Source organism: Boleophthalmus pectinirostris, unplaced genomic scaffold (genome assembly GCF_026225935.1).
Source record: "Boleophthalmus pectinirostris isolate CB_2022bp ecotype Guang Dong unplaced genomic scaffold, ASM2622593v1 HiC_scaffold_16, whole genome shotgun sequence".
Taxonomy (NCBI): domain Eukaryota; kingdom Metazoa; phylum Chordata; class Actinopteri; order Gobiiformes; family Gobiidae; genus Boleophthalmus; species Boleophthalmus pectinirostris.
The window spans coordinates 28,557,465-28,576,325 of NW_026571095.1; the positions used below are offsets into that span (position 1 = coordinate 28,557,465).

The following is an 18,861-nucleotide window of genomic DNA, read 5'->3' on the forward strand; positions in this document are numbered from 1 at the left end:
AGCGGCGCTCTGTTTACCTCCGGAGGTCGTGGAGTTGTTCAGAAGTGACACCGAGGATGAAGATTGTAATGGATTTAGTGATTTGGAGTGAGATGGAGAGTTTGGTAAACTTGTTCTGATCTGTTGTTTATGTTATAGTTTATCTGAAGAACTGTTCATATGTGACGTTAACAGACTGTTGTTCTCTGTTCTATTGTTATTACTGTATTTTCCGGGTTATTAGACGCGCTCTTAAGCCTCTAACCACATCAAAAAATGACCGCGCGCCCCTCAATTCAGAATACACGAATCCAAGGAACAAACCGAAAAATGCCCAATGTGCCTTTCTGAGTCACAACTGAACAACTGAGTCACTGCGAACACGCCGACAATCCAGCGGTCCCAGACAGCACCCTCCCTACACACCACAACTGAACAGAGCCCAGAGTCACCGTGAACGCACCAAACAAAGTCCCACTGACCCATCCAACTGTTGTGTTTCCTTTAAAGTCCGGTGCGGTTTATATGTGAAAAAAGTTCGAAAATAAACCATTTAATAATCCAGAGCGCCTAATAGCCCGGAAAATACGGTACTAGAACTTGACTTTCAAGATGAAATGTCAGTTCCTGGTCTTGGATTTTACAAAATAAATTTTCCCCAAAAAGTCCGACTTATATGTTTTTTTCTTCTTCATTACACATTTCTTGGCTGGTGCGACTTATACTCCGGAGCAACTTACAGTAAGAAAAATACAGTAGCTAGAATTATACTCAAGTACACACAAACTCAGCAACAGAAAAAGTACTCATTGCAGTAACGTGTGTATTTGTAGTACTAGTTACTTTCCAGGCCTGTCTATTTGAATGCAGGCTTCATCATCCAACCATCTGCTCGGTGCTTCCTTTGTGATCAGGTCTGTGGAGACTTTGAGACGAAGCCACTCTCCCGAGCCATCTGTCAAACTTCTGCTACTGCAATCAGCGCTGAGCGAGCAAACGGGGACCCAGCGCCACAGAAATCAGGACAAAAGGGACATAGGACAAAAACTGGTCAAATATCTGAGCAATTTCATCTTTGAATCTAGTTTTCCAGGCTTTTTCTTTCCAGTTGCGTAACAAATAAACCAGACTAAGTGAAAAATGTGTCTGAACCAAAGCCTGTCGCCTCTACAAATTGAGAAATAGCGTGGGCCACTTAGGGATAAAGGAATTTCTTTGTAAGCGCAAAAGGACTAACTTAAGAGTACAAAGCACCGTGCTCTAACAAGACCAAGGAACTCGATTATTAAGTTGAGTTCAACTTTGAGTCAGGTCTGTACTTTTCTTCAAGAACATTTCTTTTTGGCAGTTTACGACAAAGTGTTCAAAATGAATCCTCGGCTTCATCCAACCCTCTCCTCTTCATCCTCTGCTTCCATCTGACCCTCTGCTCCACCCTCTCCTCTCCAGACTCCATCTGACCCTCTCTTTTGCTCCTCTGATCCTCTCCTCTGCTCCACCCCCTCCTCTTCATCCTCTACTCCATCTGACCCTCTCCTCTGCTCCACCCTCTCCTCTTCATCCTCTACTCCATCTGACCCTCTCCTCTGCTCCACCCTCTCCTCTTCATCCTCTACTCCATCTGACCCTCTCCACTGCTCCACCCTCTCCTCTTCATCCTCTGCTCCATCTGACCCTCTCCTCTACTCCACCCACATTCACCCTTTTCTGACCACCTTTTCTTTATCCTCTGCTCCACTTGACCTTCTCCTTCATCCTCTGCATCCTCTGCTCCATCTAACCCAGCGGTTTTCAATAGGTGAGGCCCAAAGAGCCACTGGGGAGGCACGACACAAGCAGACTAAACCAGGAATGATCACAAGACTGAACCAGGAGGACTAAACCTGGAGTAAACCAGAACTAAACCAGGACTGAGGCCCAGAGGTGCACCCACATACACTGTCGGGTGACCGCAGGTGAAAGGAGAGCTTTGAGCCTCACGGAGCTAAGTGCAGCCATTGCCTGATCGGACAGTGCGGGGTGGGACATATTTTGAAAACTCACTGCGGGCACGGGCAGGAGTGGGACTGCACAATGTGGGTGTAGGCGGGAGCAGGACTGAAAATTCTGTCCTGTGCAAAGTTCTAGCTCGGGGTTCTTCTTCTCCTCTCTCTCAAGTCCAAGATTAGTCGTGGTTTAGTCCTGGTTTAGTACTGTGTCTTACTGATGTTCAGTGATGTTAAAAGTAGCCTCAATTAGACCTGCATGAAGTTGGAAATGATTTTATATAGTTATTATTTAAAAAAACAGCTGTCTTTACCTACTCTTTATAATCTGGAGCAATTTACAGTCCGAAAAATACAGTACTCAAAATTAGAATTCAAAATATGTTTGCACAGCACATGCATTCAGTTATTTCCCAAAACTGTAAATAATACAGAGGAGTGGCTCCAGTGGTCCAGATCTTCCTAAGACAACTGTGTTGCTAAGTTAGGGTGACCAGAATTTCAAAATAAAAAAACTGGGACATCCCTGTTTTTTTGGAGGTTGGTAATAATAAGATTGTGAAACGAGTGCGTAATTAAATAAAACTGTTCTGCAGAGACGGTTCATGACGAACATGTGAGTCAGTATAGTCACATTTTCTTTGTGTTTTGGTCATTTTTAAGCTTTTCTGTATTTTACCTGAACAAATGACAATTTATAATCAGTGTTGGGGAGTAACAGATTACATGTACCAGAGTTACATAATCAGAGTACAAATTATGAATAACTGTATTCAGTTACAGTTACTGTTTCATTGAGTGGTAATTGGATTACAGTTACTTTGTTGAAATAAATGGATTACATGGCGTTTTCCTGTTTTCACATAACCTAAACCAGGTCTAAACTAGATCTTAACCAGGTCTAAACCAGGACTAAAACCAGGTCTAAACTAGATCTAAACTAGATCCAAACCAGGTCTAAACCAGGACTAAAACCAGGTTTAAAACCAGGACTAAAACCAGGTCTAAACTAGATCTAAACTAGATCTAAACCAGGTCTAAACCAGGACTAAAACCAGGTTTAAAACCAGGACTAAAACCAGGTCTAAACTAGATCTAAACTAGATCCAAACCAGGTCTAAACCAGGACTAAAATCAGGTTTAAAACCAGGACTAAAACCAGGTCTAAACTAGATCTAAACTAGATCTAAACCAGGTCTAAACCAGGTCTAAAACCAGGACTAAACCAGATCTAAACTAGATCTAAACTAGATCTAAACCATATCTAAACCAGATCTAAACCAGGTCTAAAACCAGGACTAAACCAGGTCTAAACCAGGTCTAAAACCAAGTCTAAACCGGATCTAAACCAGGTCTAAAACCAGGACTAAACCAGGCCTAAACCAGGTCTAAACCAGGTCTAAAACCAGGACTAAACCAGATCTAAACTAGATTTAAACTAGATCTAAACCATGTCTAAAACCAGGACTAAAACAGGACTAAACCAGGACTAAACCAGGACTAAACCAGATCTAAACTAGATTTAAACTAGATCTAAACCATGTCTAAAACCAGGACTAAAACAGGACTAAAACCAGGACTAAAACAGGACTAAAACAGGACTAAACCAGTACTAAACCAGGACTAAACCAGGACTAAACTAGGACTAAACCAGGACTAAACCAGGACTAAACCAGGACTAAACCAGGACTAAACCATGCTGTGTGGACCGTGTTTCCTTCTCTTCTATCAATAATATTTTTAATACGGTCAAGTAAAGTCTGGGCTTTTTTATTTATTTTTATCAAACAAAACATCTTATGTTACGATATCCTGGTCTTTGCTTCTCTACAGCAAATCAAGTAATCCAAAGTATTCAGATTACGTTACTCACTTTAAGTAATTTAATGGATTCTGTTACAAACTACATTTTGATGTATGTAATCTGTAATCTGTAGGGGAATATGTTTTAAAAGTCACCTTCCCAACACTGTGTGCGCTTCTCTTTACTGTCAACAGGGATCAGATTGGTCCAAAATAGGGACACCTGGGACATTTCTTGTATAAAACTGGGACTGTCCCGGGTAAATAGGGACGTCTGATGACCTTAGACTTGTGCATGTGTGAATGGGGGGTCATTGCTGAGTGTTCTGGCATTTCGTTCCCAGCTATTCGCCGGGAACTACACGTGAACGGGGCTTAAATCTGCACATGTAAAGGTCAGACTAACGAGCTCTGCGCTGTGAAGTATCTGTGAGGAGCTCCATGTTCTGGGACAGTCACTAATTAAACGAACCCCGTCAAGATGAGGCCAGAACTGGAGGTAATTTTACATAAAAGTCATTCAGATTCAGCCCCTGACGCCGGCCTACATCTCCCACGGTTTTCAAGGGGGACAGAGATCGTACAGAACATCCAGTGCGGAAGATTTGGGTATTTTGGTCTCCCATGGCAACAGCAATAAAACTCTATTCGTAGAAATGTGGAAGAAATATATATAATATTAAATCGAAAAGGCGCACACATGAGGAGAGACTGGAAGTGGAAGGCGTTTTTTAAAATTACACCATGAATAAAAAAGTGATTTAACAAATGTAAAAATGTACCCAGACTTGTCACGATACTGAAATTTCAAACATGATAATGAATAGACTTGATACGCAATAATGATTCACCAAAATGATCATCAAAAACACTTTCTTTAGACAATAGAGCATTAAATGATAGTATTTTCTTTGTACTGATCTTAATCTGTGTAATCCCTCAGTGGTCCAGGTAGGTTCCACAGTGGAGAGTCTATGTGGTCTTATACTCAAGATTATTCTAAAGATATTCAGGAAAGGTTCATTTCTGTCCTGTGAATGTGATTTTTTTTGTATTGATACCAGCTCAAATGAGACCTGCAGATGAATAAATGATTTCAATGTCATAATGTGGAACAGGAGACAAGAAAAGTTACACCGCGCATTTTAAATTTATGCATAATCAGGTGCCCAATCTAATTTTTCTTGTGGGGGGGTTGCCACCTGCTTGTCTCCATGGTGATAGCATTGCTTTACCTTAAATGTTCCATTGTATGGCATTAAACTTATCTATCTTGCATTTATTTAATTGGAAATGGTCTTTTACAAAATACAGGCTCTAAAATGCAATATTGTCGGTTTATGGAACATAAATGGGCATTCCTTCCCTAAATGGGAACATCTCCCATTTTCTTTTTCTCCTTCCACGAGGAACTGTCAAAATCCGGTCTAACATTTAGTATATGTCAAAGTAAGAGTTGTACACTGAACCCATAGAGGTATATAAATGTATATAGTAGTAAAAGTGGGAACTTCAAGTTTAAACGCTAAACCATCACCGAACGTCGTGAAATAAAATGGGGTTGTGCAATCCATTGTTTTACTTCTCAGAATAGCTTAGGTCCCCTTCCGAAAAAAGAAAAAACAAAAAAGACCCAACAACTATACTGTACTGATTACTTCCTTCAGTATTTTCAACACAGTAGTAGGTTTACTGCTGTAAGTGCAACCTCTTCTGAAACACACGTGTTGCCGCGTTGCTTCGACCATATGCAGTGTAGACTTTTACCAAGAAGAAGTGAAAAAGTGGAAGAGTGTAAAACTCTTTCTGATTGGTTGTTTATAAACTACAGGAATGCCAATTAGGGAGTTTTTGTTGCACGTCTGGAACGCCCACGCTGCAGGCCGACACTTCTCCTAAAACACTATGAATCTATTTATGACACACAATATATTTAGATCATTATTTTACATTTTATTGGTTTGAAAATGCTACATGCATCAAAATCAGCATACTATATAAACAGCATATCATACTTTATATATGTTTCTCTTTCGTTTTTGCCACTCTGAGGCCCCTCTCCCTTTGCTCTCTGTGCAAAGTCTCTCCTCCTTCAGAGCACAATCAGGATGCACCTCTCTAATGAAACCACTGCACATCGCTCCAGGTTTGGCTTGTTGTGTATCCTTCTTTTGTATATTTATGGAGAATTGCCGTGCAGGAGCGTGGGCGACGTAGGCTTGTGGGCGGAGCATTGGTCATCAAATGGGAGAGATCGCTAAATTACTCAAACATGCATGGGTGACATCTAAAAACTCTCCAGGCACATTGTAGAAAGCTCTGAAAACTAAAAAATTGCATAATATTCTAATCATTTGAACATATTCATATTTCTAGACATAATATTCTGTTTTAAATTGTTAATCGCTATGGCAACGGTCCCAATTTCTCATCATTCTGAAACCCGCGGACAGATTTTTCTTTTCGCTGTGTCGTTTCTCACTCTAAACCTGTCTCAAGTCTGAATATCTTTTTTTTTTTTCACAGTTATCATTGAGACTTTCCTGCTTTTGACATGACTGACACGATCTCCCTCAGCACATCACACCAGGAGGGGGCGCTATTATTTATGTAAGTGTACCGGCTGAAGTCAGGGTCACCTCTGAAGGGCCGTGACACCGCAGCATACAGCAGGTCGAAGCCGCTCTCGGGGTTATTAAAGTTAAATGCGGTCCCTGAGTAACCGTCGCGTCAGTGGAGCAGCTGCACGGAGGTCGAGCGCGAGCGCAGAAATGTAACCGCGATGGATACTGCACGAAGCTGAGCACACGGATTCAAGACGGTATTTCTTTGCAGTGACAACATGACGAGGGTGTTCTACTTGTATGTGTACGGCAGAATGTTCAGAGGTAACCACGGCGACACAAAACACACACTGGCAAACACAGACGAAAATGTTTTTAGATGGTTTGAAAACACAAAAAATACAAAATGGATTTAAACAGCACATTTTCAGGAGCTTGTGATCGACACATGGTTCAGGAGTTTGATTTTCAACAAAAACAGTGATTTGGTAGACTGTGATTTGATGTGTAAGGCTACGTTCAGACTGCAGCCTGACTATGGACCAGTGGAGTCACTTGGTCACTGCATCCAACAGATCAGTGTGTGGATGCAAAACAACTTTCTCCAGCTAAACTCTGACAAGACTGAAGTCATAGTGTTTGGTCCACAGAAACAAAGGGACAGTGTCAGCAGTCACCTCCAGTCTCTCGCTCTAATAATAATGTAATAATGGACTCAGACTTGAACTTTAACAGTCACATAAAATCAATAACATCTGCAGCCTTTTACCATCTAAAAAACATAGCAAAAATCAAAGGTTTACTGTCTAAATCAGACTTGGAGAAACTTATCCATGCGTTTGTCTCCAGTAGGTTAGACTACTGTAATGTTCTGCTCACTGGTCTCACCAAACGAGCTGTGAGACACTGCAGAACATCCAGAATGCTGCAGCTCGGGTCCTTACTCGAACTAGGAAGTACGAGCACATAAGTCCTGTGCTCAGGTCTCTGCACTGGCTCCTGTGCCTCAGAGAATAGACGTTAAAGCAGCTCTGCTTGTACAAGTGTCTCCATGGCCGAGCACCAAAGTCCATCTGTGACATGTTAGTGTCATATGAACCATCTCGCACTCTGAGGACCTCAGGGACCGGCCTCCTGCTGGTGCCCAGAGTCACGACTAAACAAGGGGAGTCAGCGTTTCAGGTTCATGCAGCTAAAACCTGGAACAGTCTGAACATGTGAGACAGACTCTTCTGTGACGCTGTTTAAATCCAGACTCAAAACATTTCTGTTTAACTGTGCATATGACTGAAAGGTTTTCATTCTGCACTCCTCTCTCCAATTTATGTCTCTCTTTTTTTATTTTAATCTTCATGATTATTTATGTTTTGATTTGTTTTTATTATGATTTTAATGTATTTCTTATTCTGTAAAGCACTTTGAATTACTTTGTGTACGAATTGTGCTATACAAATAAACTTGCCTTGCCTTGATTTTTTTGCCCCATATGATCTGTACTTGATCTTTTAATGACACAGATCCAATTTTTTCAAATGTGACCCAGCCCACTTGGATACGTGCTCCTAAAACCGATACATATCCGATCTTTTGACATGCGACTTCAGTCTGAACGGTCAGGTCGCATTCATCCCACCTACACGTCAGGTTCAGAGTCTAGTCAATGGAGGGAAAGCGAGGTTAGAGAGTTAATTCATATTTGGGGGGATCGCTGTATTCAGGCCAAATTGGAGGTTTTGAAATGATTGCCAAAGAAATGTCCTGCCTCCAATGTCAACGAAAAATATAAAGTCTGCGAGTCAAATACAAGAAGGTTAAAGACTCAAACAAACGAAGCGGCCGTGAGTAACCTGTCCATTTTACGAAGAACTGGACCGTATTTTGGGAGACAAGCCCAGAGTTTAGGCGACATCTGTAAACACTGAGCGCACTCGCTACATGTGACGTCGTCGTGTCCTCCACTGCACATGTGGGACACTTTTTGGGTGTTTAAAGTTCACACCAGAGTCACATACAAGTCGCATTTAACTGGAAATGTGAACAACCTCGGATTTCACAAAAAAACCCAAATTGAGCATTAAGCCCTGCAGTCTGAACATAGCCTAAGTTACTCTTCGCAGTACTTTTCACATACTTTTTTACTTTTAGTTTCTTGTGCTTCCACTTAAATAATATTACTAATTATTATTACTTACCACGTTCCAGTTACAAACACCATTTTAAGGACTTTTGACCATTCACAAGACTATTTGTTTAGTAGTTTTAGTAGTAATATTTATATGACTAGTAGTATTAGTAGAAGAATGAGTAGCAGAGTTGCAATAAATAGGATTGGTGTCTGGAACATCATTATGTCATTCACAATATAATGAGAAAGGGCAATGTTACGGATCTGGCTACAAGTACAACGGAAAAAATGTCCGAGCGATAACTTCAGTTAAAAATTGGCTTTACTGAAAAAATGCTGCCAGTGTCAAATCATCATATTTCTGTTACAACTCACTACATTCTATCTAACAAGTTTTTTTTGTGTGTTTTATAACTGACAAAGCGCAGTCTTCATCAGCTGAGGGTTTCAAAAAACAACATCCCTTGGAATACAGAGAACCAGCGCCATCTATGGGTGAAATATCTGGTGCTACAACTGAAAGAGAATAATCCTTTTCTGGTTTTAAATAACGAATACATACTTTTGAACATTAACATGTACTAACAAATTAATTAACCATTTTTTTCTAAACCTTTTTAAACTAAATATTCAATAGGCAATGAAAAATTAGCCAGGCTGGCGATTAGGGATGGGCATTCGATGAAATTTTCTTAATCGATCGTCGGAAGAATTAACGATCGATTATCGATTAATCATTAACGTTTTTATATTAAAATGATCATCATTATTATTACTATCTGCACTACTAACCTGCATACATAAATTCAACTTTACGACATATAAACCGTAACGACTCTAGAGCCAAATCAATCCGTTTGACATTATAATGTGTTTAACGCGGTTTTGCGCAACTCACACAGAAACAAAACTTAAAACCGCATCGCTAATTTGCAGAAACTAAGCGAAGATAAAACTACAGCTCTTGTGTCGCTGATGTGGTCAATTTCTGTTGGATTAAAAGACATGACTCAGGTGAATACAGGTTAGTGTGACCATATTTACGTTTGTCAAAACCAGGACACCGTACGGGGGGAGGGAGGTGGGGACTCGTCATCGACATTGCGCGACTCTCACCTGGAAAAACGTTTTCCCACTGGACACAGAAACATATGTGCTGCTTTGTTCACTGTGCACATGGACTCACACTTGTCCTGAATGCAACAGAAAGCGTGGAATTTCTTGTACAAATCATCGTTAAATACACATTTGCGATTGCAGACTGACCGACTGTTTGTGTCTCGCTCCTTCTGAGTGCAGAGAGACACATGTACAGACCTGTTTGGTCACACTACACACAGCAACCTACATTTGGTTTGTCGATTAAAATGAACATAATAGTGAAATTCTTAATGATCAATTATCGATGAATTGATTAATCATGCCCATCCCTACTGGCGATACTTAGTGTCTCAAGTCAATTTCATTTCTCTCCAGCGACTAGGTCAGAAATCGGAAAACACTAGACGGTTTACAAGAATGCTGGAAGTGCGATTTCGGACACTGACCAATCAGCGAAGAGACATACATACATCTGTGTTGGCAACGATTCCCGAGATCGAGGATTTAAAGCGGGAACAAAGAGAATGTTTGAATTTTATCAAGGGGAAGATGTTATTGTTCTTCCTACGGGACTTGGGAAAAGCTTAATATACCAGTTAGAGCCGTTAGCAGCGCATTACATACGTCACGACCAAATAACAGCGATTGGTCAAATGATAAAAAGTACCCGCCTACCGTCGAGCGAAAGAATCCTAATGCTGTGAGGTCAGACAGTTTCTAAGAAGTGAAACCGGCTGATGAAAAATGTGGGTTTGTTAAGAATTTTCTCAGACAAATTTATACTGTTTTTGTTTGTTTGTTTATTCTATTTTGAAATTGCGCAAATGAAAACAAAAAGAGACACAAACAAAACAAAAACCCTTCCCACATCCCACCTCTCTCTTCACACTCAAAACTAGTGCTGTCATGCGATTAAAACAATTGAGAGATTAATTAATTATGATCTGTAATTAATTAATCTAATTAATCTCATTTTAATCTCACCTAAAATTGCTGAGAAAAGCTTCAATTTGAGGTATTTTCTTTTAAATTCATTATTACATTATTGTGGCAGATCAAAACACTGATATAGAACAAAAAAAAGTGACTTTATAAAGTCATTTATTGTTTAACAAATCTCTCCAAATTGGCTGTTGAGCCCAAGTCTCCATGAATAAGAAACTGTTTGCTGTAAAGTAGCAAAGACGAGGAAATCTGAACATAATAACTTTTGTCTACTTAAAGACAATAAAAAGTCCAGTCTTTCCTTAACCATATGAAAAATATTATTGATAGAGAAATGCTTTATATATGAGATCACTGGTTTTAGTCCTTGTTTTAGTCCTGGTTTAGACCTGCTTTAGTCCTACTTTAGTCCTAGTTTAGTCCTGGAATGAATTAATCCTGGTTTTAGTCCTGGTGTTAGTTCTGGTTTAGTCCTGGTTTAGACCTGGTTTAGACCTGGTTTAGACCTGGTTTAGACCTGGTTTTAGTCCTGGTTTTAGTTCTGGTTTTAGTTCTGGTTTAGTCCTGGTTTAGACCTGGTTTAGACCTGGTTTAGACCTGGTTTTAGTCCTGGTTTTAGTTCTGGTTTTAGTTCTGGTTTAGTCCTGGTTTAGACCTGGTTTAGACCTGGTTTAGACCTGGTTTTAGTTCTGGTTTAGTCCTGGTTTAGACCTGGTTTAGACCTGGTTTTAGTTCTGGTTTAGTCCTGGTTTAGACCTGGTTTAGACCTGGTTTAGACCTGGTTTTAGTTCTGGTTTAGTCCTGGTTTAGACCTGGTTTAGACCTGGTTTTAGTTCTGGTTTAGTCCTGGTTTAGTCCTGGACTGGATTAGTCCTGGTTTTAGTCTTGGTGTTAGTTCTGGTTTAGAGGCTCACAGGAGGAAGCGCGGTTTACGCAGCGTAGCGAGAAAACACGATCCACACGCGGCTCACGGGAGCACGTCGGTGTCCGCGCATTAACTACGGAAGGAAACGTGGTCCGTGCGTTCTCAGGTTAATGACGATGATGAAGGTGTGTGTGTGTGTTTGTGTTTGTTTGTGTTTGTGTGTGTTTGTGTGTGTGTGTTTGTGTGTGTGTGTGTTTGTGTTTGTGTGTGTGTGTTGTGTGTTTTGTGTTGTTTGTGTTTGTGTGTGTTTGTGTTTGTGTTTGTGTGTGTTTGTGTGCGTGTCCCCTCATGTGGCAGGTCACTATAGGACAGTAGTGCAGACATCATGAGCCTATGCAGGTTGTTTTCAGGCGATATTATATTTGTTATTTTCTTTTATATTTTACGTCGGGAGAATAATTTCCAAGACACGAATGTGTTTTTACCTGTGCACTTCTGATTCTGTTCTACTGGCTCTTCGACCTCGTCCATTGTGCCTGACGCCGCCAACGTGAACATGATGTTTACTTACGCTGTTACTGCGCGCGTTTTGTGTGGGTTTCCGGCAATGAGTGGAATTACCGAAATAAAAAAATGTATAAATGTGTTTTGTGTGTGTGTGTTGTTGTCCCAACAACACATAAAAACAGATTTTATAATAAAGAAACTCACATACAGAAACACTAAAGTTAGAGATTAAAAATGAGATTAACGCGATTAAAAAACATAATGCTCTAAATATGACTGTAATTAATTAATCGCAATTAACGCGATAATTTGACACCACTACTCAAAACATCTACAAAACTACACAAAAAACAAAACCCTGGGCTCATAAACACCAAATTCTGCCTTGTCAAAATGATCAAAAAAGATGTCCAGTCATTTCCCCTTCACAGTGTGGAGAATTTTCTCTGGGGTGCAGCAGGATAATAGTTCATATTTCCAATTAGTCTGGCTGGGAGGAGCAGAGCCTTCCAATCTTTGAAAATGTGCTTTTTGGCCGCACAAAGACAATGAATTCTTATTACTGTTGTCTTGCTGCCAGAAAGCATGAAGAGTCCACTCATAAATGAAGCCGGGCCGCAGCAGAAGTCCCAGCTGTTTGTTTTTACTGACAAAATTAGTGTTTTGTTTTGGTCTAATGAGACAAATGTGTGACGGTGGATGTTCATCACTTTTTGGGAGCTAAAAAAATGGCATTTTCAGGTCCCCATGAGGTAAATCTTTCAATATTGTTTCGACATTTAAGATAATTAAGGTTAAAGACGCTGTAGCTATAGTCTAAAAAACAGAACAAGTTCATTTTAAACAGTTTGCAGTGGTCCAAAGTTATTCCTCACTTACCTTAGGCATTCAGAGCGCTCTAATTATTCACTACGAACAGTTTATAATTTTGCAAATCTCAGAGACCAATGCAGAGGTTTTGGTAATAAAAAGCTTTATAATCATATGCAGACAGTGCACAGGTGTGGGTATCATTCGTTCTTTTGAATTTCAATTAAGAACGAGAAATAATAAAATGGGAAAACAGTTTGTTGTTTCATTATTCTGTTTTAGTGTCAAACTAAAAAACAGATGTCAACTTTTGTTTGCAATATCTAATTTAATGTTTATTGCAATCAACATAAAAAAAACAGTGCCTATTTTAATTTTGATATTTTATTTTTTCTGGTTCAATTTTCCCGGAAGTTCTGCTGCAGTTTCAACCATGATAATAAAAATATTTTTTAAAAATACTTCTATGGTGTCAACTGAACAAAGTTTATTGCCTCGCTGCTACTTGTTTCTCGTCATGGAGTTCAGCAATTACTTTCTAAGACGCGAAAGTAAACGCGTTGCTGTTTGTCCACAAAATTGCAACGATGTTTCAGGTAATGCTGGGTGTACATTGTGCGATATTTTCAGCCGTGTCACTCAGCCTCCAGTTTAAACTGTACGACCAAATCGCAGGATTTAAAAGTTCACAGCTCACGAATCATGTTCTCACACTGAACGAACCGATGCTCGGATGCGACCTGCTTACACACACTGTATGTTCACATAACGACCGGAGTTGTTGTTCCAGAAGTAGAAAACCACAGAATTAGAAAACCACAGATGTGCGGAGACACAATGCTGATCCAGGCAAAAAAACAAACGCGCTGCCTTGGCAATTTGTGCCATTCTCTGCGCAGACAAGCCCAAAGAGGCGACGAATATGTTCAAAGAAATGGCCGGGCAGACGTGGGCAGGCGTGGGCAGACGTGGGCAGTACAGGTTGTTCTTTAGAGGGAACTGGAGGTAAGTAGCATCAAGTTTTTCACCAAACTTCTGTTCTGTGTTGCTCGATTAGCTGAGCCTCCATGTCCTGTGTCCAAAACACTCGCCGGCGCCGTCGTCCTCCACAACCTCATGTCCTGCTTCCACTTCTGTGTCCGCGCATCCTCAGTCTGACGGATTCTGGCAAATCGGCTCGTAGAATTAATTCAACAGAGCAAAACCCTCACGAGAGTTTGATATTCTTGTGACCTACGAATGCCGATCGGGAGCTGGTCGTGACGTATTAATCGGTTCTCTTTACTCCATGTTTACTGCATGAAGCATGACACATGATGAAGCCAAAATTCGGTCCGATCCTCAAAACAGTCGCACGAGTGAAAAATCGTCTCAAAAAGAGTCAAAAATCGCACAGTGTAAACCCGGCTTAAGGCATTATTAGAATGATTATAGATCCATTGTTGACACTGTAAAAGATCTTCTGGGGCAAATAAACCAAACAAAATAAAATATCAAAATTAAAATAGGCACCGAGACTGTTGAAAATGAAAAATGAAATAAACTGTTTTCCCATTTTATTGTTTTTTGTTCTTAATTGAAATTCAAAAGATCGAATGGTACACGGACCCTCAAGAGCTGCTTAAACAATATTTCTGTATTGGGGCAAACTTTGGTCAAATACATGGAAAGAACTTAGGTACAGGGTGTTTGAAGTTTAGAAGGTTTGACAAGAAGTTATAAGTCATCACTTCACTGGCATTGTTTAGTTATTGAGCAGAAGAAACATTGATCGAGATGCCGAACTTTTGCACTGCATACGGACTGAACCAGGACTGAACCAGGACTGAACCAGGACTGAACCAGGACTGAACCAGGACTGAACCAGGACTAAACCAGGACTAACTCAGGACTGAACCAGTAGGACTAAACAAGGTCTAAACCAGGACAAACCAGGACTGAACTAACACTAAAACAAGACTAAAACAGGATTAAACCAAGACTAAACCAGGTTTAAACCGGGTCTAAACCAGGACAAAACCAGGACTGAACTAGCACTAAAACAGGATTAAACCAGGACTAAACCAGAACTGAACCAGAAGGACTAAGCCAGAACTGAACTAGGACTAAAACACGACTAAACCAGGACTAAACCAGAACTAAACCAGGAGGACTAAGATAGAACTGGACTAGGACTAAAACAGGACTAAACCAGGCCTGAACCAGGAGGACAAAACCAGGACTAAATTAGCACTAAAACAGGACTAAAACAAGATTAAACCAGGACGAAACCAGAACTGAACCAGGACTAAACCAGAACTGAACTAGGACTAAAACATGACTAAACCAGGACTAAACCAGAACTGAACCAGGACTGAACCAAAACTGAACCAGGAGGACAAAACCAGGAATGAACTAGCACTAAAACAGGACTAAAACAAGATTAAACCAGGACTAAACCAGGACTAAATTAGAACTGAACCGGGAGGACTAAACCAGAACTGAACTAGGATTAAAACAGGATAAAACCAGGCCTAAGAAAGGACTGAACCAGGACTAAACCAGAACTGAACTAGGACTAAAACAGAACTAAACCAGGACTGAATTAGCACTAAAACAGGACTAAACCAGATAAAACCAGAACTAAAGCAGAACTGAACCTGCACTGAACCAGGACTAAACCAGGACTAAACCAGGACTGAACTAGGACTAACTCAGGACTGAACCAGTAGGACTAAACAAGGTCTAAACCAGGACAAACCAGGACTGAACTAACACTAAAACAAGACTAAAACAGGATTAAACCAAGACTAAACCAGGTCTAAACCAGGTCTAAACCAGGACAAAACCAGGACTGAACTAGCACTAAAACACGACTAAACCAGGACTAAACCAGAACTAAACCAGGAGGACTAAGCTAGAACTGGACTAGGACTAAAACAGGACTAAACCAGGCCTAAACCAGGACTGAACCAGGAGGACAAAACCAGGACTAAATTAGCACTAAAACAGGACTAAAACAAGATTAAACCAGGACTAAACCAGGACTAAATTAGAACTGGACTAGGACTAAAACAGGACTAAACCAGGACTAAACCAGAACTGAACCAGGACTAAACCAGAACTGAACTAGGACTAAAACACGACTAAACCAGGACTAAACCAGAACTAAACCAGGAGGACTAAGCTAGAATTGGACTAGGACTAAAACAGGACTAAACCAGGACTGAACCAGGAGGACAAAACCAGGACTAAATTAGCACTAAAACAGGACTAAAACAAGATTAAACCAGGACTAAACCAGGAGGACTAAGATAGAACTGGACTAGGACTACAACAGGCCTAAACCAAGACTGAACCAGGACTGAACCAGGACTAAACCAGAACTGAACTAGGACTAAAACACGACTAAACCAGGACTAAACCAGAACTGAACCAGGACTGAACCAGAACTGAACCAGGAGGACAAAACCAGGAATGAACTAGCACTAAAACAGGACTAAAACAAGATTAAACCAGGACTAAACCAGGACTAAATTAGAACTGAACCGGGAGGACTAAACCAGAACTGAACTAGGATTAAAACAGGATAAAACCAGGCCTAAGAAAGGACTGAACCAGGACTAAAACAGAACTAAACCAGGACTGAATTAGCACTAAAACAGGACTAAACCAGATAAAACCAGAACTAAAGCAGAACTGAACCAGGACTAAAACAGGACTAAACCAGGACCCTTCTTACTCCAACAGGACTAAACCAGGATTTCTCACTCCATACAGACTTGCACTCTAAAAACCCGTGTGTGAAACTTACCCATGAGGAAGACCACCTTTGGTTTCTTCTGTTCTGTGCAATAACCTGTAAAACAATTAAAGCACTGATCAACATAAATCACAAATCTGATCACTAATGCGTCACTTTAAACCCCGTCTTTAAATTCTGACTGTTCAGACTCAGATCGATACACGGACGTAGTGAAATCAATGTTAACTCACTGTCTGTGGTGCCTTCAGCGTAGCACATCTCGTCTTCCTCCTCCTCCATCTGTGGGAAAGACATTACACTGAGGTTAAGTGTTTACTACAAATGTAACCATGTCCAAGTCTCACAATACGATATCATCACAGTATGAACCTCATAGTACGATATTTATTGTGGGAAAGCTCACGATATGTTGGAGAGGCTCATGATTAGTGATGTGACAATATCCAAATCTCTCGTTACGATGTTTTCACGATATACATCTCAAGGTACAATATTTATTGCCATATATTCAGGAGGGTAACAAAACTATTAATATGCTCCTTTTTTCTCTTAAAATGCCCTGACAAGACTTAAAGGTTGTATGGAGGATTTTTTTTTTTTTTTTGTTTCAAGTTGTCAATGATAGATTATAGAGGTGCAGTAGCCTTGTAATTATGATGACCAAAAAAAAAGAGAATAAAAATTCATCAACTCTGGACGTGGTGGGGCTAAACATTTGCCAATAGATAACGACACTGCCTCGTTATCTGTGAGCTGACAGGCTGTCAATCAAACTCCCTACGTTTCTAGCGTAACTGACTTGCCTGCGCGCCGCCGGTACGTGGTTTACGTACGCCTGTCACGCAGTCCACAGACGCAAGCCGCACAGACGCTGTTTACTCCACCAACGCAACAGTTCTTAGTGGCTTTTTTTGACCTATATCTTCCTCGCAGTTCGCACAAAGTTTGTTGCAATGGCGACAAGAATCCAGGAGCAGTTCGCCGCAAAAGAAAGTCCGTTTTTGGGGTCGCTGAAAGAAGAAGACAAGGGGAAAAGCAGCGAAGCCAAACTAAGGTGATTCTTGAAGATTCATTCCAGCGATGGCGCAACTGAAGCAGACGCAGGGTCTAAAGACTGACGCACTGGTCGCCAAATTACTCCTGGACAGGAAACTTCTGCTTATTATGAAAACGTACTTTATTTCCAAGAGCTAGACAAACGTTTTTCAGGACACGAAAGCGATATCCTATGTCTGAAAACTTAATTTTCAAGGCAAAGAAAGAGTCCGCTTGCTGCTGCGTGTTGTAGCTAGTTCATTCGCACTGAATCTCCGCGCACTCTTCTCTGCACCCCTTTCCTGCTCCTCTCCCCGCTGCCCGATCCGCTCTTCCCCCTGCTCCTCACTCACTTCTCCGGGCACGGAATCTCCGCGCACCCGCTCCCCTCTCCTCTCCTCTCTCCTCTCCCTGCTCCTCACTTCTCCGTCTTGCCTAACCAACACTGTAGTTAGTTGTTTACAAGTCATGTGCAGCACCGGCTGTAAACAAACCTGTTTCTGGCGTAAAGAGGAGGCAGGAGGAGGCGTTTCTACGTAGGAGCTGTAGGGGAGGGGGGGTGGTTTCACGCATGCGCAACATTTGAAAAAGGACAAACAGTCGCTGGATTTCTCGTTCCTTGGAAAATCCTCTATACAACCTTTAATCCAAACAAATGTAGTTAATATGATTAAGTGAGATTCAGGAGCAGGACCACGCCTCAGCCGCCCTCTCCTCTCACCAGCGAACCACAACTCACCTCGACCACGCCTATAATTCCCCAAAAGCCGATATGTAGCAGCCTTTCCCATCATCCCAGTTTGTCTCGGCTCGACCCCCCCACCCTCCCATCCCCTATTTTGTCTTTCAGTCATAAGACGACTACAAGTGGGGTCCCGTTCCCGCTGGGCCAACTGAAGATTTAGGCAGAACCCCCACATAGAGTCTCAACCCAGCCGTCTCTGCCCCGCTTTGAACATTATCAATAAACTTCTTCGCACTATGTCGTTGTTGGTGTGGTCCTAGCTAGTGAACTAAGACTTAAAAGTGCTTAGAACTAGGGCTGTCGGTGTGGTATAGCGACTCAACAGCACGCTCCCCCACCCCATCCCCTGGAGTTAAAATATTTCCAGCAGCTCTGAAAACTTTCTCTGACGATGCTCTTGTTACAGATGCACATGTACCTTGGTTGTTGCGTGGATGTAACGTATGTAGCGGGAGCAGTAACTTTTGGGGTTGGAACAAGTGCCGCTGCGTCTCTCCAGCTCTCACTGTGGCAGCTCGGGTCAGAGTCCTGGACCGGCTCAGGTACCCGCGGACTTAAGAGAGAGAACCCCGAGCACGAGCATGCGGAGAAGGTGACCGCAAAGCGCGATCGGGTGATGGCTGCGTTTACCTCCGTGCGGCGCAGAGCTCTG

General features: G+C 41.4%; 1 protein-coding gene across 1 annotated transcript in view; it reads right to left on the minus strand.

Moving 5' to 3' along the window:
* Positions 1-18,861, minus strand: part of LOC110174899 (adenylate kinase isoenzyme 5) — a 262,298-nt gene that overhangs the window by 43,583 nt on the left and 199,854 nt on the right. The window contains exons 8-9 of the mRNA XM_020941015.2: positions 16,660-16,708; positions 16,478-16,522 (exon numbers count right to left, since the gene is read on the minus strand). Coding sequence (XP_020796674.2) covers positions 16,478-16,522; positions 16,660-16,708 — 94 coding nt within the window. The remainder of the gene's footprint in view (positions 1-16,477; positions 16,523-16,659; positions 16,709-18,861) is intronic.